We start from the raw sequence: 19,146 nt of genomic DNA, 5'->3' as shown, positions 1-19,146 counted from the left end.
TTAATGCTAGACCATAAAGGAGCTGCTGACAAAAGGGCATGGGTTTTCTTGGTTCTTCCCTACAGTTAGGAAGACCCTGGTTGATTGTTTCTTGGAGAAATAACAGCAGGATTTCAGACAGGGGAAGAAACAAAGCAGGTTAGCATTTCAGGGGCATGTCAGGGCTGGGAACAATACCTGCTCTCACTCTCTTTAGCTTTTTATAGGAAAAGGTAAATATTAGGAACTTCAGTTCCCTACCTTTAAACCTAGAGAGACAGCTAAAGACTTTTTATTGGTACAAGACTTCAATAAGCATTTATGGAACCCCTCTGGTACACAAAGCTTCGTATTGCTACCTGCTGCTGACTTAATAAAATGCATATGAAACACTCATCTATTAAACCATATTCATCTTTATATTTTAAATAATAACTTATAAGGTCAATTACCAATGTGATTATTGGTATAATATTTATTGATATAAGGTATTAAATTAATAGCAGTCTATATAAGCAGTTTTCAAAGTTTCTTAATTGTAATCAGTTAAGTATGTATAAAATAATTTTTTAGTAGTAATATTTAATTTGCAAAATAATATTACAAGTAAGACTATCAATTCTAAACAGTCAGAAAAATCTGATCCATGGTTTAGATTTACATTTGAAGTATTCCATGGGTACTATATCTGTACTCTACAACACCACACCAAAATATTTAGGCTCAGAAGGGAACCAATTATTGAATGCTTAACAAATTGTCTCATATAACATGAAATACAGACGTGAATATTATGCTAAGCGAAAAGAGTCAGACTGACAAAGACAAATATCATGTGATCTCACTTACATGTGGCATCTAAAGAACGGAATAAAACAAACAAAACAGAAATATCCTTATTGAAATAAAGAACAAACTGATGGTTGCTAGATGGGAGAGGGTTTATGGGGGATGGGTGAGAAAGGTGAAGGGATTAGGAAGTACAAATTGGTAGTTACAAAATAGTCATGGGGATGTGAAATACAATAGGGGGAATACAGTCAATACAGTAAAACCTATGTGTAGCATTAGATGAGTACTAGACTTATTGGGGGAATCACTTCATAAGTTATATAAACTGTATACCTGAAACTAATATAAAATACTACTGAATGTCAACTATAAGTAAAAGATACATATAGTCATGAGATATAAAGTACAGCATAGGGAATATAGTCAATGTTACTGTAATAGCTATATACGGTGTCAGATGGGTAGTAGATTTGTTGCAGTTATCACTTTGTGAGGTGTATAAATGTCTAATTATTACCCTGTTTCCCCGAAAATAAGACCTAGCTGTACCATCAGCTCTAATGCATCTTTTGGAGCAAAAATTAATATAAGACCTGGTATTATATTGTATTATACTATATTATATTATATTATTATTATATTACACTATATAAGACCCAGTCTTACATTATAGTAAAATAAGAACGGGTCTTAATTTTTGCTCCAAAAGACGCATTAGAGCTGATGGTCCGGCTAGGTCTTCTTTTCGGGGAAAAACCGTATGTTGTTTTGTACAACTGAAACTAATAAAAAAAAAGGTGAACCTTAGCAATAAGAGAACACAAACTACAGTTTGCTATTCCAATTTCATTGCTAACTTTAACTAAATCTGAAACAAAATAACATAATGATGGAAAGTAGATTTAGGTAAATGATTTGTACGGACATAAGATGTAATAAAACTACAAAAAGAACTTATTATCACCACTGATGAGATAATAATAAAATGTAATGATAAAGTATGCCATGCAGCAGGACACAAAATATTTATAATTTGAAATTACCAGGAGTATCAAGGTCATTTTCTAAGTTAGTAAGTTCATCTCCACCTCCTACAACAAAGCCTTCAGGAATCTCCTCGTTAGTATCTATATCAATATTATCATTTTCATCTGTAGGAACATGTAGCAATAATGTTAGTATATTGTATATTATTTTTGTTTTACATTGTCCAAAATACTAAAGAAGATAACCAGTATTTTAATGAGTTATTCAAATTAAACTTTGTCACAGATTAGCAAGTTTAAAAAGTCAGTTTTAAGTCACTCCTTCACTACTGGATTAACATTTATATTTTACATTCATACATCCAAAATGAATTATCACATCAAAGCAGATACAAAAGTTTTGAGAATTTGCCACACGCTGTCACTGAGCTGAGTTCCTATATTTTAAAAAGTACTTTATTAGTAATCTCTAATTAACAACATACAAAAATAAAGTTGGTTAGGTAACAAAGTCATCAAATATTTCTAAATTTCACCTTTTTATCATTTATTAGATATAAATGTATAAAGAAACAAATCATTCTTGAAAAACTTGTAGCTGTATTTAAATCATTTGTATGCAGACTTGAATGCTTTTGTGCTATTAACGCAATATCATCATAAAAGTGTTATAGATAAATTAAGAGACAAGACTGAGACTAGAATAGACAGTACCTTTATGTAAAAGAAAGTTCAGAAACAAAACAGTGTATCTTGGCATACTTAAAACTGGAAAAAACTGTCATTCAAAATTAAATACATGGGAATGAAGAAGTCTTACACTATTTTTTTACACTTAGTAAAATGTTTTAGGTCACAATTGAGGTTTGTTTCTTTTTTAGCATTACAGATTTCTATTATATATTGTTTCCTTTCTAAATCCCAGTGATAAACTTGATTAAGTCATTTTGATATTTATACATTTGAAAAGGTATAGAAACAACTTGATTGGCATATTAGAGATTAGCTTTAAATTCTGCTATTGACAGGTAGTATACCTTTTGGAGAAATATCTGTATAGCCCTGGGAGTTGAAGAATATCCACACTATTCTACAATTTATTTTTTACTAATAATAAAGTATTACAACTGAGAAATTCCCATATTCTATAGTTTTGTGTTAGTCCTCAATATTTGTCCTTTTCCCTGTACAGCTTTGTGTTTGATTTTGGGCTTCCTAAGTAAATACGAACTATGAGCATTAATATTAATAATAATAGTTTACATTTATTGAAAATTTCCCACGTACTGTGTAAGATATTTAGAAGTATACAACAAAGAAAAAAAGACAGAAATTCCCCCAGGGCAAAAGCATTGCTAAATGCACTAAGGCATTATACTTGGCTACAATATTTAAGTACAATCATAGGTGAGAGATCCTTTCTAATCAGCTGTGCTTAGCACAAGTATTTGACTACTTTCATAAAAGTCAGCATCTTCATCTTCATTATCCTCAAAAATTCTTCTGTAAATAAGTTTGTAGTAAACGTACATAAATTACTTTCTGAATGCTAAATAACTGTTCAGAGAACACTTCCCCGTATTATTCTGTGTTAGAGATAGTTTACTATCAAGAGATTTTAGAGCACAGTACTTTGTTGCTGCCAACCAGCCTTTACTGATTATTACTGACCATAATTAATCTGGAGTGAAAGCATAAAATTCAACACTCATTCATTTATTCAAGAAACTTCTACTGTATTCTGCATCTGGAATTTACAATACTCTGCTAGATATTGAGGAGATACCAAATTATGTAAGACATTTATTCTACCTTAAAGATACACATTCAAGTGACTATAATACTCTGTAAGACAGGTAAGTGTTATGGAGTAAAAGTTAGGTACAGAGCAAATTCAAAAGATGAACAGATTATTCTTTGCCAACAGTAGCAGAATTGTTTCTTGGAAGCACTAACCTTTAAATTGGGTCTTAAGAAAAGTACAGGATTTGAAAAGGTACAATTGAAAGGAGGCCATTATACGCATGAAAGCAGGAATGGGTAGGTTATGTTCAAAGAATGGTATAAAGTCCTATTTGGTTTGAGCATACTTAATAGGAAGTAATGGAGGTAAGACTTGAAAGGTAAAACTGCCCAGAGCCGTGAAGGGCAGAATGGGACCTTTAAGTTTTACTTGATAGGAATGAAGAGACACTGGTGCTCAAATATGATCAGCACTGTGCTATTTAAGACTAGTCTATATAAGCAGTTTCCTAAAATAAGTGTCTTATTATAATTAGTTGTGAAATAGGTACAAAATAATTAGTAATGTAAGCACCGAAGCTTATATATTTTATAAATTAAGGTAGCTTCAATAATACTTCTATATCACTCTGGCTGACATTCCTATACGCCTTCTCATCTGAAAGATAAAGTGGTCTAGAAATTGCACATGGGTTGATTATCCACGTGATATCATTCTTCATGCATGTTGGACTGGAGTACAGAAAGGCTGGAGGCAGGAAATACAGGTTGGAGACTATTAGAATCCCAGGGAAGCAGAATGGAGAGCCTAACCTAGGATAAAAGAACTGGGAAGTGACATGATTTGAAAATCAACTGGATAGTAAATAGGTGGTTGGAAGAGGGATACAGAGGAGAGGAGGAGTGAGGCAGATGTCAACATTAGTTCTCCAGCCTGAGTGACTAGAAAGATAGTATTCCTATGAAAAGAAATAGTTAAGTCTGGAAATGTGGTCGGATATGTGTACTTTCAGGTTCTGGAAATATGTAGAAATTGTACCTCTTTTCATTACACACTTATACAATGCTGGGTTCCTGTGAGATGTTAAACAGGTGCCATTCATTTTATTTCCCAGCTAAATGAAATCTCTGTCTACACTACCACACACCAGTAATGCTGAGTGGTTAACTCAATGTTTATATATGTATTGCTAACCTTAGATAAAAGGATTATTATTTGGGAAGGCAAGAGTAAGAATTGATCTCCTATAAACCTCAGGTCTTCTCAAGAACGGATTTCCATTTTCTTTCCATTCACTGACTTCAGTTTTACGATGAACCCTTGAATTCTTTTCAACAGTTAATGTTACACATTTTTAAACACCAGTGGAAATATTCTAAATGCATTCTAGTAGAATTAAAGTGCACGCATGTGTTTTTAAGATATTACATATTATATATGTATATATATATATATATATATATATATATATATATATATATAATATGATGTATCTATATCTATATCGATACCTATATCTATATGTATCTATCTTTATGGCTAAGCACTGAAAACCCAGTAGGTGAGAGTGACAGAAAGCAGAGATCCATTACACAATAGAAGCTGGTTTGCAAGTATGGCATGTGTAATATATGCATGAAAAAGTGAAAGGAGATTGGACATGCACCAGAATGAGACAATGGCGCCCAGTTGATACTGCACTGCACTATAAGCAAAAAGGGGATCCCAGTGGTGTGATTAATAGCACAGCAATAAAGCCAGTATTATAACACTTATTGTTTATAAATAAAGTGAATGAAAAACCAGGACATTTGGTGACAGTAAAAAAAGAATATCTGTACTTAAAAAAAACAACAAACAAGAAACTAAGGCTATCATTAAAAACATATTCATAAAAAAATTCCCATTTGTATCATGATTTTAAAATTCTCTTTGAAGGTCCCTATAGCATTCCTAACTTTTAAAGTTATTCTATAGAAATAAAAAAAGATAAAAAACACAATACAAATGCATTACTAATAGAAGCTGAAAATAAATTATTGAAGGCCTGTAAGACTTTGGTTCAACAAATTTAGATAAATCTATCTGCCATAACTGAAATAAGGGTAACATAGGCACACAAACATTCTCATGGACAAAAAAAAAAAAAAATTCTTTATTCATTTGAAACGCAAAATCAGTTACTTTATCTAAATCAAAGAGAAACAAAAATGTCAGTTTAAAAGTTGAATGACCCTAAATCTAACTCAAACCAACATGATAAGCTACAGAATAAATACATACATATGTAAAACATACAAAATATGTATCATAGATAATATACCATATAATATATAACAAATATATGACATAATATCATCTTAAAACAAGATAGAAACCTTGCAAGTACCCATGGACCATTAACAAAAATTTAACATTTATTTAACAAAAATAAAAACTTCTTAATTCCCAAAGCAGAAATTCAGGCCATCTTCTCTGACCACAATACCACAGAGCTAAAAATGAAATTACCAAACTCTGTCCCCAAACACCTGCACCTTACCAAGTAAGAGCAATACAATAAAACGAACCCACAAGTTTTTTACATAAAGTGAGAATTTTAAAATGAGGCTGTTATAGGCGTATAATTACAAAATGATGCAGAAATTGAAAAAACATGTGCAGTATACCACACTATCACTGGATTCTCTTCAAGTCTTAAAATGATGTCAAAAAGAGGACAAGTAAAAGCTAAGCGGTAGCTCCTTGGATAGGTGCGATTCTGTTATCTCACAAGTATTATTAGATTATTGCTGGTTGTAACAGGATGCGAGTGGGTTGCTTGAATACATGGCTATCCATGACCTAAAATACCTTGCATATATTTTCTGTAGGTACCATGAAGCTGAAGACACCTCACCTCAATCTTATTAAGTTTCCTTTCTTCATTGAGTCTAGTTGTTGCTTAATTTGGGAAAAAGCACACTTTTCAAGGAGGTTCGGGCAATGAGTCTGAGTAATGATCACGTTCAGCACATTCCCCAGGCTGTGCTTCTACCTTATTATTTCCAGCTCTTGACTACCCCTTCTTGTCACTCTGGACCACTGCTTCCAAAGTCTTCCTAGCCTACCTAGTCCTCCATCTAGGGTGGTCCCTATTTCTCTCTCTACCCCTTTCACACTATTCCTCATTCAGACCCGATGATTCCCACTAGACACTAAAAAGAGTGGACACTAATTTGCTAATTCTTTCCCTTGACTTATCAACCTCATAATGTCATTTTCACTTAGGAATTAGATTCTTGTGAATCCAAGTGAATTTTTAATTTGCTATGCAAGTCAGCCAACTATAGCATAAAGGCAAATTCCAGTCTACCACCTTTTTGGGGTAAACGACAGGCTCACCCATTAACTTACACATTGTTCAAGGCTGCTCTCAGGCTACAAGGGCAGAGTTGAGTAGTTAAGACAGACCATCTGGCCTGCAAAACTTAAAGTACTTACACTGGCCTTTTTCAAGATGTTTTCCAAATCCTGTTCTAGCACTGTGGCTGGTACTGCTCAATGGATAAATGCGTCTGTCTGAATGGATGAATTCCAGGCAGGAATTTTACCCTCTCCCTGTCCTTATGGTCTCTTCCCCCAATTCCCAGTCCCAATAGCTTCGGCTAGACCTTGAGGCCAGAACAGACCTAGTCTGATCCATATGCCTTTATGGAGACAGGCCAATATCCACCACTGAGGTCAGGGTCTAGGCCTGCTCCACTTGTAGGTAAATCTTTGCTCTGATTAAGAGACTACCATCTGATATGTGGCTGCTTCCAACATCCAAGGTATGGTATGTTCTATGACAGAAACGGACCCTGGTCGCTTTGGTCTCAGGGAACAGAGTCTAGACTCCTCAGATGGTTCTCATATGTCACCTATTCAACCCTGTCCCATCTTCATTTCACCTGGCTTTCCCTGTTCTAGTCTGTACTTCTTTGCTAGTTCCACAGATCCAATCCTTACTTGCTCTTTATTTACTTTGTTGACTGTTGAATGATGTCAAAATCAGGTCTTCACTTTCCCTAGTTATGAAGTAGGGAAGATACCCATTTTGGGGGGTTGTAACACTTGACAAAATCTCTCTACTTAGTGTAGTTATGGCTTAGCCTCAACCAGGGTTGGATTATAGAGATGAGACCAGTTACATAGCTGACTCATCCCACACCATCAATCAAAATATTTCATTCTAAGCCTTCCCAGAGTTTACAACTCATTTACCATTGTTACTTGCTCATCACTGGGGGAAAAAAAATTTAAAAGAGACATTGGATGTCTCTGTATGCTATTAAGACTATTCTCCTACGGGTTTATGATGCCACAGGCAGGTAGCAATAGTAGCTTTAGGACAGTCTATTGGAGGGTCAAGAACATGAGGTTTTATTTCTATTATTCTGAGATAGAAGGAGACAAAGATTTTTAAGACTTACTTAGTACATCTGGAATTTTTATAACATCAAAGAAACATCTTGTTATTAATAATAAATGAAAGCAAATTATCACAGCATTATATAAATGTAGCTGTGAGTAGTTAATGATGTTACTATAAAACTTTAGTAGACAGTGTAGAAATTGCAATAAGAATTCTGAGTGATAGAGGAGTTGAAAAGGTAAGATGAAGATTTTAACTGAAACCGTAATAATTTAACTCAGAAACCAAAGGAACAGATACACACCTGTTTGGGAAAGCAGCTTTCAAATTTATGGGAGGGAAGGTCATATGCTATAGGCATTAGTTGGAATTCTCTACAACTGTAAGCTTTTAATATAAGGAATCAATTAGAAATAACAGCAGTAAGTTTCAGTTTACTTTGAAGAAACTTATTGACCTAGGAATAGCTTACCTTTGTGTCAGTTTGCTAAGGTCTTATTCGAGTCCTCACTTGCCTACTCGTCACAGTGATCTTAGCATTCTAAAACTATCACAGGACAAGTACCTGGCATGTTTTGGTAGATAAATAGGTTATACAGCTTTGAAATTAAAAAAACAAAACAAAACTCACAGGCCTCTTGAATATACTCCTCTTAAATAAAAATCTAAAAATTTCTAAGTTAAAGATGCCTAAATTGAGCACTGGGAGGCAAAATTAAATTTGTTCCAACATCAAGCTTAGACTAATTTCTGCAAATACTGAAGAAGACCCTCTTAGGATAAGGAAACTAAGAAGAAATAGATATGAGACTTACTTAAAATTCTTACATGTCGGGCTATAATGCCAGGACATTGTTAAAGCTACTTTCTAAAGATCTGGTTCAAGGTGAAAATCTTGCATGATTTTTCAAAGCTCACCACTAACAAGTCCTGTGATGTAGACAGTGAGGATGTGATTGCATCTTATTCCCAATACAATTTAATGAGGTATTATGGGGAATCACAAACCAAAGTCTGTATGAGTTTTCTCCTAAATCATATTCTAAGAGAGTACTTCTTGAGTTGTCAAAAATTAAGCCAAAAAGTTGATTTGGAAAACAACAACAGTTATCTTCTGATTTACTATGCTTCCTTTAGGTTTTTTGCAACACATCAATAGGTTGGAAACTTTATTTATTTGATGTAACATTTTGAAGTAAGAATAAAAAGTCCCAAAAGGTCTACTGCGGATTTCTGGGTTGTCTGTAGAATATGATACAAGATTCTTTAACTCACCTCCAGATGCCTTTGACCTTTCTTTCAACTTTTCTGCAGCCATTTCACCATAGCTGGGAAGTTCTGACATCTTCACTCCCGATCGAGCTTCTGCTATTAGCTGACGAGCTCTCTCTCTCAGCTGCCGACGTCGCTCTTCATCTTGCTGCTAAGATATATTGAACAGTTGCCAAGTCAGTAATTGACAGAAATGCAATTTCATTTTCAATCTGATCATCATGATAGTAACTGGTTTACAGCATGGTGCTTGGCCCACATTATAAATAGGATGCTCTGTATCAGTTGGATGTCACACCATTTTTAAAAGACATTCTAGAATCAGATTTTTAAAAAACATTTACAAATTACTGTATTAAAATGCCTGTTAAAAATTCAAACTACCCCTAAAGAATGTTTGGCAATATATATTACTGAGAAAATAGCAGAAACTATTATTTATAAAATAATCAGTCTTATAGAAAAAGAAGTCATAACTGAAAACAGAATTTTAATTAATATCTTATTTTTTAAGAATAGATTTTAACTTGCTATTTTCTAATAAAGGCATAGAGCACTGACTAAACGACATCTTTGATAACAGGTAATGGTGCTATGCCATGTTGACCAAATACGAGAAACGGCATTTTTAGGGGGCTGGGGATAGTACGTTACTTACACAAATTATTGTTATTGGCAGTTTTAAAATCAGAACTGGGTAACTGATGTACTATCCCCATTCCTACTTCCTCTCCCCTGAGATGCACATTGAGAAGAAAAAGTAAAATCTAATGTGTTTTTTGATATTCAAAATAACCAAAAACTACAGAGAATAAAACAGTTTTTGCCAACTAAGAAAGGGTTATTTGAATCACACATAATCAATGTGAAATTGCTTTGTAAACTGGAAAGTATGTAAAATAAGGCATTATTACAATAAAACAAAGCCTGAAGTAATCTGGCCCCAACATATCTTTGCAACATTATTTTCCCTTAACCTCTTCCAACCTCCATTAAATCTCACATCTATTCATACAGAATTGCTTGTATCATGTAGTTTCATGAATGTGAATATGTCATTTCCTCTTCCTAGAATGTTTTCTCTCATCTCCTTTAACTCCTACTTATTCTTCAAGATTCACTTTAAATCCACCGAACTTCTCCTGACTATTCTTCCTTCCTCCCCACTGGTGGAATAACGTTTTCCTTCTTCTATGTTATGATAGCATCGTGTGTGTATGCATATGTACATGTGTGTGCTATTGCTTTTCAAAATAATACTTGTCAAGTTACATTATACCTGTTTAATTGCCTCCTTCTCAGTAGAACTGAGCTACTTGAAGGCAGGAGCTGTACTTGGTACTTGATACAGAAATTTCAAGCATGAAAATTTATAATTCATACTTTCAAAAGCTTAAAATATAGAGGAAAAGGTAAAACAGCCACAATAAGGAGGTCTGATCAAAATGAAGAGTTCAGAAGAAAGATAAAACATTTTTGACTGAGAGACAAACAGAAGGCATCATGGTTTTTTAACTGGGCCTGCAGAACGAGCAGGCCTTGGAATGGGTACAGATGGGAGTCGGTAGTTAGGTGGGTCAGTGCAAGAGAGACTAGGAGGTAGGAATAATTAAAAGACACTGAGGCAGGCAAGTATATTTGGGGAAAAGTACATAGTCCAGTTTTCCTAGCATACGGCAAAAATAATGCCAGAAAGACAAGGCAAGAAAAATAAAGTTGAGTAGGCAAGGGTCCTGCCCCACAGGGTACTTTACTTTTATTCTAAAGAAAGCAAGGGCCAACTAAAGGTTTGGAGATGTGTGTGTGTGTGTAAACAAACAAACAAACAAACAAACAAACAAACAAACACATAAATGAAATTTTGGTCTAGGGGAATGACCGACCAGAAGTGTCTCTGAGAAAGATTAATCTGACAACAGTAAATAAAGGGACTGGAAAGAGGCTCGTTGGGAAGCTATTATTATAAGAGCCTAGGAAGCTGTAATGAGATCCAGAACTAGGATGGTGGCAGTGGGAATGGAAAGAGACAAGTGCAAGAAATATATCAGAGACAGAATTGTACCCATACCAATTCTTGGTAACTAATTAGATGAGGACAGAAGAAAAAAGCTGACTCAGAAGTTTTAAACTTGGGCAACTAGTAGAACTATGGCACTAAAAATAAAATTAAGAACACGAAGAGGAACTATAAGAAGGGAGGGACAGACCGGTTTCAGAGGCTGGTAGGACATCTAAGTAAAGATGTTAGTAGGTAGTTGGAAGTGAAATTGATGCTAAGAAGTGAAGTAAAACTATGACCACAGAGCTCACGGCTGAAGTTACAGGAATATATGAAAGCACCTAAAGAGGTACTATAGAGAAAAAGGAGGGCTACCATCTAAAATACGGAAAATATCTACATTCAGATAAGAAGAAGAAAAGGAGACAGAGAAAGAAGAGGTGAAGAACTTGAACACTGATGTACCCTGAGAATCAAAGTAGAAGAGGCTTTCATGAAAAAGGGAGTAATGGACCACACTAAATGTTAGAGGTTAATGAGTCTGAACATTAAAAAAGGGCAATTAAATTTGGTAGGTAATATTATTAGGTGCAGGGTTAGACACCAGATTGATGGAGCTCAACCCTAGGCAATTCTTTCACAAATTTTGATAGGGCTAGGAATGAGAGCTGCCAGAATTAATGGGGTTAGATTAACAGGGGCATCAAATGGACCCAGAGACAAGCTTGAAGCTCCCAGTAGACAAACTGAAACAATTTCAGTATCAAAAAGAACAATGACTGCAATGAATTGAATCAATGAAATCACACATTGAATCAATGAAGATTCACTAATTCATTATGATATTTAAATAGTTCTTAAAAAATGTATAAACTCATTTCAGGAAGCTTTTAAAATAACTCCTGAAAATTAGCAATTAGAGGAAAAGAATCAAGCAATTATCTTGTCTTTTCAGTGGGAACTGAATTTTAGGGTAACTAAAATAGTCATAGTCAATGAGAAAAGGCTCTACTTTACAAAATAATAGCAGCTATAATAATAATCTTTAAAAGGTAAAACTATAAAAACATAACTGTTCCATTGATAAAAGAACAACTGATTCTGGTAGGGATTATCAACCCTTATTAAAGCTCCTAGATAAATGTCTGATGGGGAACAGGATATCAGTATTATACTGTGGCAGACTGTATTTTCTAAAGATGGCCACACAGAATTTCTCATCCCGCACGCTCTCTGCAATGTGGTCATGCCACTCCTTATCAAGAGCTAGAGTTTAGGGCTGGCCCTGTGGCTCAGGTGGTTGGAGCTCCCTGCTCCTAACCCCGAAGGCTGCCAGTTCGATTCCCACATGGGCCAGTGGGCTCTCAACCACAAGGTTGCCACTTTGATTCCTTGAGTCCCGCAAGGGATGGTGGGCTCTGTCCCCTGAAAATAAGATTGAACACAGCACCTTGAGCTAAGCTGCCTCCCGAATGGCTCAGTTGGTTGGAGTGCGGGCTCTCAACCACTAGGTTGCTGGTTTGATTCCTCGACTCCCACAAGGGGTGGTGGGCTGAGCCCCCTGCAAATAACAATGGCAACTGGACCTGGAGCTGAGCTGCACCCTCCACAACTAAGATTGAAAGGACAACAACTTGATTTGGAAAAAAGTCCTGGAAGTACACACTGTTCCCAAATAAAAAAGTCCTGTTCCCCTCCCCCAATAAAATCTTTAAAAAAAAAAAAGAGCTAGCGTTTAATCTGGGACAAGCTTTAGTGACTTGTATATAACAGTATGTAAAGTGTTGTAAGTGATTTCAAGGCTAGGTAGGAAAGGCCACACCTCTTTTGCCCAGTTCTCTGGAAATTCTTGCGTTTTATATTCTCTGGGAACCCAGCTGTCATGCTGTGAGAATCCCAAGATACATGCAGGTATTCCAATCCACAGTCCCAGCTGAGTTTAGCCTTGAGTCTTCCTCATCCAAGTACCAGACATGTGAATGAAGAAGCCTTCAGTTGATCTCAGCTTTTCACCATTCTGAGTCACCCCCAACTGTTCACGTCTCCCTAGCTGAGGCCCTAGACAATGTGGAACAGAAACCAAGCATCCCTACTGTGCCCTTTGTGAAGTCCTGACCTTCACAATCTGTGAGTGTAAAAACAATTTTTTACATCACTAAATTTAGGGTAGTTTGCTACACAGCAGTAGTAATTCGAACATATGCTTAAGTAACACTGCAGATCATTTCCTAGTTACAAGGGGAAAATCTAATTGTAAATGGAAAGATCAGAACTAGATCTGGGATAAGGGTCCACTAATTTAATGGTCAGTCTTAGCATCACTAATGTTGGGTCAACTGTATGTCATGTTTGTGATGTGAAGACATGCAGTGCATACTACCTATAATAATATAATCCAAATGTTTAAAGTGAATCCGCTGAGCCTTTACATATAATTTCCAGTTTATCATAAACACAAGGATAGAGAAACATGATAAATGACTCAGCAAGGAAGCAACCAAACAAATCCAGAAGGTATGATATTCAAAACAACGGACATGGTCATTTTGTCAAGAAAGAGTCATGAAAACAAACATACAACAAAAACCAACTAACCAATCACCATCACCACCAACAAAAGGGATTAACCAGCTATAATGTACAATACAGTCCTGGGTTAGATACTGGGTTGGATAAACCAGTTGTAAAGGACATTGTTGAACCAATTAGAAAAATGTGAATATAAGCATAGTATTAAATTAGAAGAAATGCAACTTGACCGAAAAAAAAAATAGTTTATACATTTTAGCAAAATAAATACATATAAAATATATGTATAGAAAAATGCTTGGTATTCACACAAAGTTATGGTAGAGATACCTGGGTGTGGAAAAGTGATATTTTTGTATTCTTTCATCTGTCTTCATTTCTAATTTTCTATAATACACATGTACTACTCTTATTTTAAAAAAAGAATCTTGTCGGAAGGAAGGAAAGAGATGAGATGGTAGGCTTCCTAGAGTGGGTGATAATTGTGGTGGGGGCAAAAGAAGATTTAACATTCAAGGGAATTTTTCTTCATATTTAGGCACAAGCTTATTTGTAGTTAGAGGAGTAGTAAGCACTGGACAGGGAGAGACTTAAGATGCAAAGAATAATATTAAAAAATCCTCAGTTCACTATTAGTATTTCTGAACTTGAAAAATATAATAGAAATAAAAGGAAATACTGGCTTGATAATGGTAAATTTGGTGATGGTTGCTGATTATTTCCTTAGCTTTTATGTAATAACTGCTTTATACGCATGATCTCATTTAATTTTCACAATCCATTTTTTACCAACGAGAATATTTAGGTTTAGAATTCCAAGGTTACACAGCTAGCACTGATGTCAGAGCCCGGAGTCCAGCTCAGGTCAATCTGACAACAGAGCCCTTGCTCTTAACTACCAAACTATTTGATCCCAAATAGTATCAAATTATATGACCAGCTGAGGAAAATTGAGCTTTTACTAAACTTTCATCTTTCAAACTTAAGAAAAGTTAAGAGCACTAATAAAAACCATTATTTGATATGCCTTACGCAACTAGGTTTAAGTGAATTTCACTGTGTGAATAATAACTTCTTGCAGAGCTGGAATTTGGTGATTCAGACTAAGATGAAGTGGTGTTAGGTCCTCTTACCTGAGTTAAAATGAAACGATTCTACCTTTCTGAATATGAAATGGAACCTGATTTTTCTCTCATGAGCGACCCCCTTCCCCTTGGCGTCCCCTTCACTCCCCCAATAACACTCCCGTCTGCAAGGGTTTCTGAGAGCTTACCAAGAGTGCACTATAAAGCAGGCAGTCATTAATAAAACCAACTCTAAATACTAATTAGGGACACTTTATCAATTTCCATGTAAATTGTTTGTTTGTACCTATTTACCCATCATTGTTCTCTACACAATAGAAAAAAATGCAAATGAACAAATCAGAATGCAGCCCTAATGGGACTTTCTGTTTATAACCATTAGCCCAGAGGTGTGCTGTAATTCAATTCTCAAGTAGCAAGATTTAGCCTCATTAACAGACTGCAAGGGCAGGTTACAAACTCATAAAACCCTACAGTAAACAAAGTTTATGGACACAGCACAAAATCTTGAGCCTGATTGACAGAATTCTAGTTCCCTATCAGATTGCCTTGATTTACTTTTCTACTAATGTCCTAACACCAGAGACAATTTGCTTGGGCCTAGAGCTCTCCAGTGGGATGGCATATCTACATTGTTTGTTTTCTCACCCATTAACTTCCCTTAAGACAAAGAACCAACTGAAAAAATACAAGTTAATTGTTAAGGTCCGTAGGAAAAGCTTGTAATTATAGCAATTGATTATGCAACCAATTTAAATTTAATTGATAGTTAAAATTAATACTATTTCATTTTAACTTTTATATGTAAGCTCCATTGAAAGTCAGTTTTTGCAGTAATATTTAAAGAACAGAAAGCAGCAAAATCTAATCCTCTTGTATTCAAAAAAGACATATTATTTATGTCAACGGAATAAAATGACCAGAGAGTAAGGACAATGATTATTTATTATTTTTTATAGCATTCAGCACAAACTGCTCAAATATGCAAATAATGAATATTTCTGACAATGATGGTTTGCCTACCTACCCAAGTACACAAATGTGTTTTGTACTATCTGTTTTGACCATTCTGTGTTCAAAAGAAGACAGAGACTCACAGCTATAAATAAATCATCTGTTTACTACTTCTGCTGAAATAAATCTTTTTACTGGACACAAAGGTAAGGTAACATGCAGACCTGCTATCATTAAAAAGTACACTGAAAAATTCAACACATAGCAAACCTATATGTCTTTCATTTACCTTCCTATTCAAAATACACTTAAAGAAATTGAAGTATTACGTTGGTGCAAAAGTAATTGTGGTTTTTGCAATTATTTTTAATCTTTTAAACTGCAATTACTTTTGCACACCAACCTAATAGTTAGGCTTCCTATTTCCAAGAATGAGTCTGATGATATTTACGTTTTTTCTGTATAGTATCATTTAGAGTTAGACTGAGTGCTATAGGATAATTTAGATTTTGTAAGATGGATGTACTTTTTAGAGGGTTTGATGGAAGCTGTATTTTAGGAGGCCTCTCTTCCCAAGACCATCTTTTTACAAGTTACAACAAATTTTTGAGTAAATGCTAGTTTTGTGCCTGCGCAGTGTTTTCACACATGTTGTCTCATTTACTACTGACAACTTTGCAAGGTTAACTACTATCTCTTTGACTTGATGGAAAATGAATCTCACTTAAATACACTGCCCAAGGTCATATATCATAAATGGCATAGTAAGAATTAAAATCAGTGTCTGTCTGATTTCAAAGCACTGGTCATATCTATTACATAACAGGTGTACAGAATTTTTCTGAGGCCTTACTATTATTGTGATTTTTTTGAAAATTAAGTTTTTTGCTTACACTTAGGCTATACAATTCAGGTTAAATTCCCTTTTGTGCTACTGAATGCTGAGAGGTGAAGAGAAACTAACTTGCGTATATCCATTTAAAATTTAGGTTCCTGACTTTAGAAGTGTTCTGAGAAGTGATGAATGTGGTACATTTAAGCTTTACTTCTCTCTTTGCTAACATCCCCAGGAAAAGGCAAAAGTCCTGTTACAGTGCAAAGAGCTCCTATTTCAATACGATGCATTTAAACATTTCAAACAGGCAGATCAGAACTAACCATTCTGGACATAAACTGAAAAAAATCTTTAGCCCGTTCACAGCATGTCTTCAAGTTAACTATTTTCCTCATCGTTCTGAAATCATCTATAATCTGCCATAGATAGATGTACTACTAAAACTTGACAATTTAAGGACAAACTCTTCAAGAATAAGTAATGTAATTCCTTGTTTCCTTTCCATAAAAATGTATTGGTATGCAATTTTTATATTTCACAGTTCACCGACATCTAGGCAAGCTTTCTTCCACTGCTTCAATGGTGCTACTTTTAATTTTATCCTCCTTAGTCGTAGTAATTACAGTGATCAGCAGTGGCATCCCAACGGCTTTGACACAGCTACAACCCCCTAGCAGACTTTTGCTTTTAAGAGGAAGGGGAAGAAAAAGACTAGAGTTTCATTTCACAGAGAACAAGAAAATCAAGCTTCTCCAATCCTCAACTTTATTCAATTGTTCTTTCAGCAGCCTTTGGATCTTAAGAAGCAAATAAAAATGGCTGCCATGGGGGGTCCTTTTTATACATGCCACAAATGTCACCAACTGACATTACTTCAGCCAAAAAATGATGCCATGGATTTGTGAAGGTGAATTAGAACATGAGAAACTGTCAGTGTAGCTGCTGAGATCATTACCCACCCAAGGGTATCTTTCAGAACATGAGACATTTTTATTCAATCAGTTGAAAAATATAGATTGAAAAGTCTTTCTATTTAAGCAACATGCCTACACACATTTTTGTGAAATAAGCTTTAATAAAACTTAAAAATACACGATTTCAGATAATGTGGTTTGCGTCCTTACTCTTTGTAAATTTGTGTTTATAACAGAACAAAGCACCCTATTCCTTCCAACACGCCCGTAATTCCACATCCTTTACTTCCCTTAGTAGCACAATATCCTGTGCTTACTTGTATTATCTTCAATGTTTCGTATAGTCTTAGTAATTGGACTTTTATAAATTGGGCTAAATACATTTTAATGTATCTGAAAAAAAAGTTTTTTAAAGGGCTTTACTTAGTACTGCTAATATTTCACAGGATTCATTCTCAAAATGGTGCATGAAATTCCTCAATTTTGTAGTCAACTAAAAGAACTTGACTGCTACCCTTTCATCATCAGACAGGAAGCAAGGCTCTGTTATTAGGCATTTAGAAAGGACCAAAAAAAAAAAAAAAAAAAAATTTCTGTGCTTGTCCAGAGGCAAGGATTACCAAAGTACACCTATTCACTTGCTACTGAAGATAGAATGAAAATAAAAAATAAAAGTACAACATCTTTAAAGGTTTGGGTGGACTAGATATTTTACTGCCAGCTTGATCAATTCTTGCCTGAATAAATAGGATTTAGGGTAAAACATTAAAACTGTTTAGCAGATCTTTTCAGCTCATTTCAAACTTTTCTTATGCTGGTTTGTAATATAAGCAGACATGCTTATAAATGGCCACACCTGCTCGTTTCTCTGGGGATGGCCTGATCTCTGTTTCTCTAACAAAGAAAGAAAGAAAGAAAATCAGCCTTTCTTGTTGCAAAACAGAGTGGAAAGTCAAAATCTTTCTCAAGTTTGCCCCATCTGGTCAGATTAAATCTTTGATCAACCCTGAGGGTTACATTTATTTTTTTAGTAACTACTAAATTTTGGATTTAAAATACATAGGCACAATATTAAACAGAATGTGAATTTAAGTTTGAGATCTAGTTTTAAATATATGAGTAGAAAGCATAAAAGGACTAATCCAGAAAAAATAAACATGCATTTTCAGAATTTAGATTTCATGAGTATTCAATTCATGAAACAATGTATCATATAGAAGTTTTTTCTGTATCTTTTTGTTTCAAGATACAACAACTATTATTTTTAATTGTAGCATTTGTTTTGCCTAGTGCTGGTATACTACGCTATGCAAATAAAGAATTTTGAACATCAAAGAGTATGATCAAGTTAATGTTGCTAAATGAACGTTTCCTTTAAGTATCTAGAAGCAATTTGGGACATGAAATTTTATATTCTACATTGAATATTTTCTTTCATTCAATAAACTAATATATATGACTTTCTAGTAGGTACTATGTTTATCTAAAAATAATTATTTTAAGATTATAAAAGTAATTATTTTTTGTCTTTGAAAACTTCAAATTGCATTAGCACAACTAACGGAAATAGTTTGGGCCTCCAAAAAGGACCCTTTGATAATTTAATTCCTCTTTTCTTTGTGAAATCGATAACCTCGTAGTTTAAAAAAATCGTAAGAAAA

The 19,146-nt window shown here is 34.7% G+C and overlaps 1 protein-coding gene across 10 annotated transcripts in view; it reads right to left on the bottom strand.

Annotated features, from left to right (window-relative positions):
* The window catches only part of EHBP1 (EH domain binding protein 1), a 297,963-nt gene that overhangs the window by 49,906 nt on the left and 228,911 nt on the right, over nucleotides 1-19,146 (bottom strand). For 5 of the 10 annotated variants that reach the window (XM_074332040.1, XM_019717739.2, XM_019717757.2 and 2 more), the window contains 2 exons: nucleotides 9,173-9,320; nucleotides 1,815-1,922 (listed from right to left, as the gene is read on the bottom strand). In XM_074332040.1, the coding sequence (XP_074188141.1) occupies nucleotides 1,815-1,922; nucleotides 9,173-9,320 (256 nt within the window). The remainder of the gene's footprint in view (nucleotides 1-1,814; nucleotides 1,923-9,172; nucleotides 9,321-19,146) is intronic. The other 5 variants (XM_074332041.1, XM_019717772.2, XM_019717767.2 and 2 more) reach the window with 3 other exon arrangements.

This window comes from Rhinolophus sinicus, linkage group LG05 (genome assembly GCF_036562045.2).
Source record: "Rhinolophus sinicus isolate RSC01 linkage group LG05, ASM3656204v1, whole genome shotgun sequence".
NCBI classification, from domain to species: domain Eukaryota; kingdom Metazoa; phylum Chordata; class Mammalia; order Chiroptera; family Rhinolophidae; genus Rhinolophus; species Rhinolophus sinicus.
This window is presented reverse-complemented; position numbering and strand designations above follow the sequence as displayed.